At 39.3% G+C, this 12,341-nt stretch overlaps 1 protein-coding gene across 3 annotated transcripts in view; it reads left to right on the forward strand.

Annotated features, from left to right (window-relative positions):
• Nucleotides 1-12,341, forward strand: part of LOC110023997 (phosphatidylinositol/phosphatidylcholine transfer protein SFH8-like) — a 47,180-nt gene that overhangs the window by 31,411 nt on the left and 3,428 nt on the right. Inside the window, exon 14 of one of the 3 annotated variants that reach the window (XM_020723688.1) lies at nucleotides 3,935-4,317. The exons of 1 other annotated variant lie outside the window; for it this stretch is intronic. In XM_020723688.1, coding sequence (XP_020579347.1) covers nucleotides 3,935-4,317 — 383 coding nt within the window. The remainder of the gene's footprint in view (nucleotides 1-3,934; nucleotides 4,318-12,341) is intronic. One more of the 3 variants, XM_020723689.1, reaches the window with a different exon arrangement.

A 12,341-nucleotide genomic window follows, 5' to 3' on the forward strand; every position in this document is an offset into this window, starting at 1 on the left:
TATACAGGGTCCAAAGAAGATGCCTATATAAAACAGATGCATCATCAAAACCGAGAACCAAAGTGCAAACAGAAACCTCAGAATTCACAAGTTTTTGGGAAATCTGAATATATAACATTAGTTCATGTTATAGTGACTTATTCCACACATTCAAGGTTTAAAATGAAATTATTGTTATATTTCATGTTGTCTCAATTAAATTTCATCTAGACCGACCTGATTTGCTGATAGGGGTTGTCCCTCGTCATCATTACCGACAATAGAACCAAATTGTTGACGAAAAAATCCAAGATTTCTGCAAGTGTTAAGGGATCAACCTCAAGTTCACCTCCATACATCACCCTCGAACTAGCAGGCAGGTGGAGGCCGCGAACAAGTTTATTCTAAATTTATTAAAAATGGTAGGAGCGAAGGGCAAATGGGAAGACCTGATCCCTTCAGTACTTTGGGCAATTCGAACAACGCCTTCTTCATCAACCTGTCAAACTCCGTTAATGTTGTCCCACGGAATGGAAGTCATAATACCAGTTGAGTAGAACAACTAGAGCTAGAGGGTGCTCACCACCTCAATCTTCAATGAAGGGGACCTAGAAGAATGGTGCGAGGCGAAAGACAAAGGGTTCAAGCTCGCCCTAGACCTCTTCTAAGAAAATCGAGCCAACGTAGCCCTTCGACAAGAAGAAATGAAGCAGAGGATGGCTAAGTACTTCAACAAACATGTTTGTGAAGAAACATTTACCTCTGGAGACTTAGTATTGAAGAAAGTCGACGCCGCAACAAGAGGGCAATATATCGAGAAGCTGAATCAAACTTGGAATGACCCCAATATCATTCATCAGAGAATCGGGTCTGGAGCATACAAACTGAAGACATTCACAGGAAACGAGGTCCCTCGAACATGGAGTGGCGACGAACTAAAAAAATTCTTCCCTTAAGTTTTTTATGACCACTTCTTAATGAAAAAATTAAGTTTTAATTGTTTTGTTTGGTCTCCCTTTCGTACTTTTTTGCAAAGATGCTCAATATTATGAATAAAGCATACCTTAACAACATTTTTGTTTACTTTCTTTACGCTCGGGGAACTGACACTGTTACGTTTGGGGAACTAACATTGCTAGAAATTAAAACTAATTGGTCCAAAAAAGCGATCAATACTCGACAAAGGCAAGCTCCGCAAGGGGTGTGTAACGGTCGCTAGTGGCCCATGGGACGTTTCGACACCTGATAGTGACAAGCTCCGCGAGGGGTGTGTAATGATCGATAGTGGCTTATGGGATGTTTCGAAACCCGACAACGACAAACTCTGCGAGGGGTAAGAAAACGAGCATCCTGAGCCCTGACCATTACATTAACACCAGACAATGACAAACTCTGCGAGGGGTGTGTAACGATTGCTAGTGGCCTATGTGGCGTTTCAACACCCGACAACAACAAGCTCCGCGAAGAGTGCGAAAGCGATATTTTTGATCCCTGACTATGGCGTTAACACCTAACAGCGACAAGCTCTGTTAGAGGTGTGTAGTGATTGCTAGTGGCCTATAGGATGTTTCGGCACCTGGCAGTGACAAACTTCGCAGAGGGGTGCAAAAGTGATAGTCCTGAGCCTCGACCATAACGTTAACACCCGCCAGCGACAAGTTCTGGAAGGGGTTTGCAACGTTCATTAAACGCCTTTGTGAGTCTTTGGCACTTGACAACGACAAGCTCAACAAGAGTTACAAAAACGATCATCCTAAGCTAAGTCTTAAGGCTAACACCCGATAACTTACATAAAAAACAAAACGACAAGTTGTCTGCAGACAGTTAATAGCAAGATAAAAGAACAATGTAGCTTGAGAAACAAAACCTTCAACCTCAAAGAAACAAGACTTTTAGCTTCAATAACTTTTACATTAAAATTCTTTTACAAAAACTCGATTGATCTCTTTTTCAATAACTGTTGGGAGTCTTTGGCACCTGACAACAACAAGCTCAACAAGAGTTACAAAAACGATCATGGTAAGCTAAGTCCTCCTAAGGCTAACACCCGACAGCTTACATAAGAAACAAAACGACAAGTTGTCTGGAGACAGTTAATAGCAAGATAAAAGAACAATGTAGCATGAGAAACAAAACCTTCGACCTCAAAGAAACAAGACTTTCAGCTTCAATAACTTTTACATTAAAATTATTTTACAAAAACTCGATTGATCTCTTTTTTCTTTTCTTACAAACCACAATAAACAGAAACAACACAAAAAGAAAGAGAAAAGAGAATGACATTTCTTCGGCTCTAGACATTCGAAGACTCCTTGACACCCTCCTCCCTAGTTTCTTCTGCGGCCCCGACCTCACCAAACTTTTCGTTCAAAGATTCTTTCTCTTCGTCCTTTGGATCCGAAAGAAGCATGCCAAACTCCGTCATATCCCACCACTTAGGGTTGGCTAACTTATGCTTTATGAATCTCTCGATAGCCAGGGAAGTGCTGACAGTAATCTGGGAGGCGAGACCCTTGACATGCTCCTTTCGGGTAATCATTGAGGACATGTTCTCTTTTAATCTTTTGTTCTCCTTGAGAAAAGTTGTCACACGGGCCTCGTGTTCCCTCTCCTCCACAGACAGTTTCAATCTTTCCTCGGCCATGAAGGTTCTTCGTTTTAACTTCTGTACTCACAAGGCAAACATCTCAGTTTATTCTTCGGCCGTATCCAAGAGAATCCCTTGGAAATGTGAGGCTTCCCATGCAAGGGCGTGATAATGATCAGCCGCCTGACACATGTGTCTCCTATCCATCGACGTTCCTTCACTGGGCATTGTGACACGCAGGTAGAAGAAAAGGATGGGAAGAAAGGAGATGGCGCAAACCTTTCCTATCCCGTGGCTTATTTTTAGCGGTCTGGGCACAAAAATCCAGAAAAGTCCATTATTTTAATTCGTATTTTCTATGTATTTTTTACACCACTGAAAAAAGTTCCCTTGTTCTTATGTACTGCATAGTTTTTAAGAAATAAGGAAATTAGAGAACTCAATATGTATACAAAAATTATGTTGACATGAATCTCAAAGCAAATGAGCGGCTCAAAAAAAGGGGCGGCCGATAGCGTAACTAGTTGATCGTAGCTATTAACGACCGACAAGTTGGATGCTAACTAAGAAAATATTAGGCGAACAACCGTAAGGACCTACCGAAGGATTTTGGCAATGTAAAAGCATGATAAACGATCGGCGATCTTCTCACCGTCGTATTACATTCAAATATGCTTATAATTACTGAAGGGCCCCCTTAAAAAGCTAATATTGAGGGAGAAAATCTATAATTTATAGGATCAGGACCATTTCACATAAAATAGGGAGTCAATATCATGAATTAAGGTTATTCATTATTTACTGTTCTCTACTAGTGTGACATTCTATATTTTGGGTGTATTTCTCGGACACTTCTTAATTCAACACTTAGGCTATGTTTGGTAACATGCTATTAATTGAATTTAGCTATCAATTTAACTTAAATCCAGCCAATTAAAAAAAATAAAAATTAAGTCCAACACTCCGTTAAATTGAATTTTCACCCGCCGTCTTTTTTTTTTCCTCCCGTTCCGTCTTTTTTATGATGTAAATCCAGTTTTAATAAATCATTTGCGAGACTGATTTATTATGTCATTGCTTGTGTGCTCCTCCATCACCACCTGATTTTCATAAATCTAGATTTATTGGATTTGATAAATTCTATTTAAAGTAAATCTGATTTGAACCCCGCCTTAATTTATTTGAATCCATATATGGCATAGTATTCTGTTTCATGTCCTAATAACAAGATTTGACAATCTTTGGCTTTCCATTTAAATGACTGAACAAGTGCAGAACTGCATCCCTAATACCATTTTATGGTTTCCGATTTTAAATAGCATATATCTCGATTTTGATTTTGATTGCCAGAATTTTCATGGAAAGCAGCAGGTACCTCGACTGATTGCACGAAAAATGTGGCAAAAGATACTTCTGTGAGATTCTTTTTGAGGTCTCTTTCGACAGTATTACCGTGTATTTTCATCAAAATATTGTGCTTCTTTCAAATTTTGGGTTTTGTACACAAAAAAGACTCGCAAAGGACTCATGCTCTACGCATGTTGAGTCCTGCTCCCGGTCCACATCCATCAGTGGAAGTTGTCAGTGAAGACAGTACAAATATGTGTCTAAAACATCTTCAGAGACTTGAGATACTGTATACTGAGATTAGCAGCAGACCAGCACAAATGCCTATTGAGAAAGAGCTACTGCTTCAAGAAGCTTGGCAGAGAATAAGACAAGTTGAACATGAACTTGAGAAGACCAAAAGAGTAAGCTTTTACTGTGTTACTTTATACATTGTACTTGGGAGTTTTATGCTCAATATAATCAAAATACTATCGAGTGATTTCATTTCACGCAGTCTCTGCATTTAAGTCTGAATCTAACTCGATTCGCACAGTCATTGGACTGTGACATAACTGTTTGCCCACTATTAGCAATGTTAAGAAAATAGTATGTCATCATGCCATGAAAATGTTAAGCTTGTAGTAATTATCATGAATCACAACATAATTACAAAAAATATCAAACACCATAAAACATAAAAATACTGACGGGGCATTTACACACATACCTCACAATTCTTATTTATTTACATATTTAACCTCTAAAATTTTCAATCTAAATGCATATTACCGAAATCATTAGCATCACATAAAAAAATACCACGATCACTTCTTAAAAGTAAAATGCATGTTTTCATGCATAAGTTAATGACACCATGATGTTTTAAGAGCAAATATCAAACTTTGGGTGCTAGATATGTAAATACGTAAGAATTGTGGGGTATATATATGTAAATTTCTCAAAAGTTATAGATTTGATTTAAACTAGTCTATAAATATATGAGATTATTTTGATGATTTGATACTAGAACAATCAAGCTATAATCATAGTGTACAATTATAGTTATAGGACTACTAAATTTGTGACATGAATTTTTGTGAGTCTCCCTTGTCTCGTAAGGAAATTGTGAGCTCACGGATTAAGATTTTAGAAAGAAACTCTACGCATGGGGATTTAAGGTTTCCATCGTTCAATCGATCTATGTCTTTAGATTAAAATCTTTGTGCTCTTGCTTTATCGGTACTCTTTTAATTATTTCTTTTAAAGGATCTTGCTAAAAATTATAAATATCACCCTTTTATTTTGTACAAGTGAACTCACTTTTCACTGCGTTGGTTTTATGTTGGCTGAAGATCTCTACTTATAATTTCTTATTTATTATAGTGAATTCTATTTCTTTGCTTGCGGTTTTTCTATCTTGAATTTTTCACGTAAAATTTATTCTTTCTTTTATTTATTTTATTATTGTTGCATCGATTAAATATTGAGTTACAACAAGTGCTATCAGAGATAAATTTTAATCTTGATGATGACAACAGTGAAGTATGACAATCCTTATTTACATTGCAATACTAGATTTCGCTTTGGCAGGTTAAGATGCTAGTTGTTTTAGCACAAAGGATCTAAATAATACGTTATTTGGATTCAAGAAAATGTCCCCATCTTGTATGTTGGTGGACAAGTAATGTAAAGATTGAAAGACTTTTTGTCAAATCCATTTTCATTTGTTAAAATATATTTTATAGGATTTTTTGAAGGATAAGAGTGTTGATACATTATGGCTGAAATTAGAATAATGATGCATAACGAAAAGTATGACTAGTAAGTTGAACGTACAACATCGTTTGCACTCTCACATGATGACAAAAGATGTATCTTTTATAGATCAATTAACTGTCAGAACTTGACCCATTTTGAGCTATGAGATAGATTTTTCTTATGCTTGGACATTGTAGATCAGTTTTTGTGCATTTTGTCAATCGGACATTAATTAACATTGTCGATCAAATTTAAATGATGTTTCCTGATCAGATGTTTATTCGTAGTTGTCTGTTTTGAAAAATATTTATTGATTAGACGTATTGCATCGTTGTTGGTTTTGGAAAATCTTTATTGATCAAACATCTTGCATTGTTGCCGGTTTTGCGCTCAGGTGGAATCACCATTTGCTGATTGGTTTGAGTTCCCCTAGGATGATCCTTGCATGAACTTTTCAAGTTCTCTGAGTGTCGACCATATCTCATATTATACGCATAATCAGAAATTTTTTTACCATTTTTATGAATTTGACCACAAAATATAATGTTTGGAATGATAACACATTCTCTTTGTCAAGCTAGCGTCGGTCGAGATATCAGGCCCGATTCCCTATGCGGTATCAGTCGCTCTGTAATCCGAGTGCCTTTCTGATTCTTTAGGGCAAGTTCGAGTTGCTTGTTGAGCTAGGCGTTGGTCAAGATGTTAGGCCTAACTCTCTCGATGGTATGATCCGTTGGTCGCTCGGTAATCCGAGTGTCTTTTTTTATTCTTCGGAGCGAGTTCGAGCCGAGCGATGAGGTTTATGTTTTGGCTCTCAATTTTCTCCACTATCGGTTCTCTTTGGCGATGGCGGTTTACTCACTCGTTTCTGAATGATGCAGAAGGCTTGTATTCTTTTGTCAATATATGATTGTTGGCAGTTATCGTCTTTAGTCACTGCAAGTCGAAAGCGTACCAGAATGATCTTTCTTTCAACCATTGAGGGGTAACGAGCTAATACGAGCTCCAAATCTCACACTTCCAACATCTTCTTCTGGAAGCGGGTGATGAACGAGAGAAGGCTCTCATTCTTGTTTCTATGAGATCTATAGGAGGGTCTGCCAATTCTTCTGCGGCTTCTGGGCGTTGTCAAACTACCCCGTAAACATTTGGTTGAAGTTAGCAAACGACTTGATCACTCCAGGCAGCAATGCATTGAACCACCTGAGGGGCGACTCCATCAGCATGGTGAAGAAAAGACAATACCTCAGTGCGTCGGTGTTTCTCAGCAGATACATAGTTTACTCCTGGTGGCAATGCATTGAACCCCTGAGGGACGACTCCATCAGCATGGTGAAGAAAAGACGACACCTCAGTGTGTCGGTGATCCTTAACAGAAGCATAGTTGACTCGAATGAGGTTATGTGGTCGGTCGGATCGATCTCGCCCTTATAGGACTCCGGTGTTGAGATACTTGAACCTCTATGTGGGCTTTGCCTCAGAGATTTTCCTAGAGAATGTATTCTCTGGCTATAGGGTGCTTCAGTATGCATGAATCGATGTTGGTTGATTGATCGGTGTCAACCCTGTACTATCGAAGTAATGAGAGCCTCATTCTCTTTCTGGGGATAAGAGAGCTCTTCGACAATGGGACGTCGACCCTTCTTGGGGATGCTGCTCTCTTTTTCGAGCCAATGCCTCTCGATTGACATCTAATATTTGATTATTCAGCTCTTGAATCTATTAGTTATGTACTTCTCTTGTGTATTCCATATTACTATAGTTTCTGTTGTGAGTTTCTTCTTCGTGTGTTGCTTCTAGTTTTGTCTGTGACATGATCCGTGTGTACCACATCTTATAGGATGTTAAATCTTGATTTGTCTGTGAATCACATCCCGAAGAAGAGAAAGTAAGAAAGAAGACAGAGATAGAGAGAGACCGAGAGGAGTGGACAATAATGAACAATAATATGTTCTGTGCATACATGTATTCTTATAAAATGATCTCCCTATTTATAAGGGAGATGATATGCTATATTGATATTATATTTATGCTCCTACTTTAATGAGGGTTATATAGGATATTATAGGTGTTTTACATTTAAAGGTTTATCATTTGACGCTCTCTGACTTAGTCAACTAAGCTTGTTTGCACTCAGTTTGATAAGGTAGGTTTGGTTTGTTAGGCTAAGCCGGCATTGTCGGTCTGCTGAGCTTGATTAACTTTGGTTTGGTAGATCCAATTTGATTGGCTAGGCTTTGCTGATCAGTTGATCTAGTTTGGTTGTCGACCCTTGATTCGTGGATGAGGAGCTCTTGTTGGCGGAGCGAGACTAAACTATTTGGCAGATAGGTAGCTCAATCCTCAACGAGAAGAGCTTATGTGATGACTATAATATTCTATTGTATTATCAATTTTGATTCATAGTGATGAGTATCTGGGTTGTTCGTGAAATGGTTGGTGATATCGAGGAATTGGATCCTTCCACAAATAAGATTTATCAAAAGCTGCGTTGTTAGTTTCGATTAGCTTTTTTATAGTGACAGTCTCAAATGCTTATCTGTTTTGTTTTAGTCCGATTAGTTTGTATTCAAATCAATTGGTTGTCATTTTGTTTTTCTCGTGACTGCATTGCCCTTCGACTTTAGCTCGGATAGGTACATCCAGTTGGCCTTTAGCTTTGACTCGGGTGGTTGTATCTGATCGGATTACTGAGTCTTTTGGCGGCGCGTTCTCCTTTGTTGTACTCTCTTCTTTATGGACCATTAGATCTCATGAGGACGAGTACTAACATATTTTTAGAGAGGTTGGGAGCTTTTGGAGGCTGTGGAGGAGAAAAATTTACGTAAGCAGCGCTACATACGTCAAGTAGATTATTTAGAGGGTATTGGAGGTTATATCTATGTTATACTCCTATAACCTCTCTGTAATATACCCGTAAATTACAAATATATGAAAGCAGAGCATAAAACTTATTAGAAGTTACAAAGTTACATATGTGAGAGGCTATAACTTGCCTGACGTGACGTGCTACTCAAAATTTTCTCGTGTAGGTGGCGGACGACGGGTTGGCGCCGGGACCGAGGAAGAAGAAAGGAAATGAGGTGGCGCCTGTTAGGGCCCGCATTGCATTGCCGCAGCCTTCAGTTCTTATATACCGAGCTCAGGCATCGCGAGAGATTGGCTGGTACGGAGCGCGGGAGAAATCATGCGATTAAGGTTGTGTAAGACGTTCGAATTTTGGTGCGGGAGATCGCGAGAATCGTGCTATTCAGAAAGAAGGAGAATCGATTGACTTATGCGATTGGAGGCAGCAGGTCAGTTTGCGAACGGGGGAAGATGGCTTGCTGGATTTGATCCAAATGGTTGGTTCACTACAGATGCAGTCGATCGAGAACACGAAGCAACCTACTTGCTGCAGTGATCTCTAAAGCTGTTGCTGATGTCGATGAAGAAAATGGGAACTTGCTGCGTTTAGATGAACCGTACGAGAAAATGACCTTCCAAAGGAGAAAATGGATCAGGCTCCTCATACTGCAGATCTGCACCCCGCCCATTCTCTCTTTTAACCGTAGGATACCGTGCTTCTGGGTAATTGAATGTAAAAATTTATAATTGATTTGCAGATCTCTCTCAATTATCAGATGGTCTTTGAAAGCATACAGAAGAACAGTAAACTGATAGAAACTAGAATTAATTCATAGTATATTATAAAATGCAGGACAAGGCTTCTCCTATTTATAGACAACATAGGGTAGTAGCAATATACAATAACCGTGACACATCAATATAGAAGTACATGAACCGAACTAGTTCACAGCCCTATGGACTGAACTGGGCTCAAGGTAGACACCTTAACATTACCCTTCAAATTGATGATCGTTGTCAAAGATGGTCAATTTGTGGCGCAGAATCTTGAACCTGGAGTTGGGAAGGGAGTTGTTGAAGAGATTCTCAATTTGATCAATGGTATTGATATGATGAACCATCAGTACGTTACTTTTTATATATTCTAGAATATAGTGACAGTCAATCTCTATGTACTTGGTGCGGGCCTGGAACACTAGATTGTTGGAAAGAGCAATAGTGGGGGTATTGTCACAATAAAGAGGTGTTGGAGAAGGAGAGTTGATTTGGAAGTCTTAAGTAGACGTTGTAACCAAACAATATCAATTATTGTTGTGGCTAAAGCTCTATATTCAGCTTCAATAGAGGAGCGAGCTATGGTGGCTGTGCATAGGTGAAGGTCCCTGTGCAGCAGATGAAGGAGAGTCCAGAGCAGCGTGAGGGCTGGTGGGATGTCAATGCTGAGAAGAAAGGGTGCTTTTATGATTATTGGAAGTTGGGGAGAATGCCAGGGAAGGAACCAGTAGGAGGGGAGGTATAGTGGGCGCGGGTTGGGGATGAGATGATGCTGAAGTAGATTTTCTTTGAAAGGGAAAGACTCATTCCTGACGGGACATATAGAGGTCTGAGAGAAGAGCATTAGTGGGCTGATAGTTGTGATCGTGTCGATGCCAGCATTTAAATGCCGAGTGCCCATCTTTGTTAAAAATTTGGCAAGTGATGCTGTTTTTGCGGTTGTGAGTTCCGATAGCCCGGTTGGGTCCATAGGCTGTGAACTGGTTCGGTTCGTGTATTTTTGTATTGATGTGTCTCGTTTTTGGTATATCTTCTACTCGATGTTGTCTATAAATAGGAGAAACCTGGTCCTGCATTTACAATCTACTATGAATTAATTATAGTTTCTATCTTAGTTTCCTGTTCTTCTATATGCTTTCATGGTATCAGAGCCCCTGCCCAGCGGCAAACTCCTGCGCATCTTGTTGTTCTTCATCTCCTGGCAAACTTCTGGTCAACCTTTTCATTGAGACCATCCCTCAGGTACAATTCTTCAAGCCTATCTCTCTTCCGTTGTGAGCCACCTTACCCTGTTCTTGCATTCAAGAACCTCACTCACCTCATCTTTCCTTGCCAACCTCAGAGATTTTGCTGTCATCCTTGCTTTCTTAATTTTCTCTTGGACATTGAAGCCGCCCTTACTCCAAACCTGTCATTCTCGACGCCCCAACTTCTTAGTGTGCCAGTGCTTTCTATTTTGTCTCTGTCGTATTCCTCTTACTTCCTGTGCCTGCTTCCAGCTTTTCGTACCGATGCTTTCCATTAATAAAAGCTCTCTTGGCAACCTGTCTGCTTCATCTTTCATTTCTTTAATCTTATTTCTCTTCATCTTCGGTCTGTTTCCTCATGAGCACCCCCATTTGAACTCTTCCATTAAAATAAACATGGCTACCAATTCCAGCACTACTCTTCCCACCGATCGTCCAATCCCTACCCAACTGAAGTTTCTGTTGAGCAACATTAAAATTGTTGTCTCAGCTGCTCTTACCTCTGATAATCATCCCATTTGGAAAGCTCATGTGCTGAAACTATTCCATGCGAATTGGTATATGATGGTTTCCTTGACGGTTCTTGCTGTTGTCCTAATAAATTTGTCTATAAGATGCTTCAGGACTTAATATACGAAATCCTGGTTGTGACAAATGGATTTTCATTGATTAAACCTCACTGGTGCCATTTACTTCGTTGTCTCACCATCTATTCCATCATATCTTCTTAATCTTGACAAGTGTGCTGAAATTTGGGCCACTATTGAAAGAAGGCTCCAATCTTCTAATCGATCTCACATTCTTCAACTTAAAAATGCACTCCACAATATTTCAAAAGGAGATCAAACCGTGACCCAGTACCCATCTGATATCAAATACAATGTTGACATCCTTGCCACTGCCGGTGTCCTACTTTCCACTGAAGATATAATATTTTATACACTCAATGGTTTGTCGTTCACCTATCATGCCTTCAAGACATTCATTCACACTCATCTCCAACCCATCAGCTTGAAGGACCGTTACACCCTTTTATGTAGTGAAGAACTCACTTTGGCTCAAGAAGCCCTCAGAGAAGCTACCTCTTCTCAATCGGGTACTGCTCTGATAAACGATACAACAACAACAACAACAACAACAAAGCCTTAATCCCACTACGTGGGGTCGGCTACATGAATCCTTTTTCTCCATTGCGTCCTATTTAGTGTCATATTTTCATTTAGTTCTAGTAAATTAAGATCATTTTTAATACAATAAGCCCAAGTCTTCCTAGGTCTACCTCTGCCTTTCTTAACACAAGTCGAAATTAAAACATCTACTCTCCTAATCGGATCATCTAATGGTCGACGTTTAATATGACCAAACCATCTAAGACGACTTTCTCTAATTTTGTCTGTCACAGGAGCTACACCAACCCTATCACAAATATATTCATTCCGCATTTTGTCTCTAAGTGTAAAGCCACTCATCCACCTAATCATTCTCATCTCGGCAACACTTAACTTATTATTATGCTTCTCTTTTAAAGGCCAACATTCAACGCCATAGAGCATTGCAGGTCTCACCACCATCTTATAAAATTTTCCTTTCAGTCTTAGCGGTACTTTTCTAACACACAAAATGCCCGAAGCATTCCTCCACTTCAACCAACCAACTTGAATTCTACTATTAACACCCCCATCTAAATCACCACCGCTTTGGACAACGGACCCAAGATATCTAAATCGTTCACACCTTTTAATAATTTGATCACCCAAAGTAACACTTCTGTCACTAGAGCTATTAATACTAAAATTACATTCCATGTATTCAATTTTAGT

This window comes from Phalaenopsis equestris, unplaced genomic scaffold, assembly GCF_001263595.1.
Source record: "Phalaenopsis equestris unplaced genomic scaffold, ASM126359v1 Scaffold000240, whole genome shotgun sequence".
NCBI classification, from domain to species: domain Eukaryota; kingdom Viridiplantae; phylum Streptophyta; class Magnoliopsida; order Asparagales; family Orchidaceae; genus Phalaenopsis; species Phalaenopsis equestris.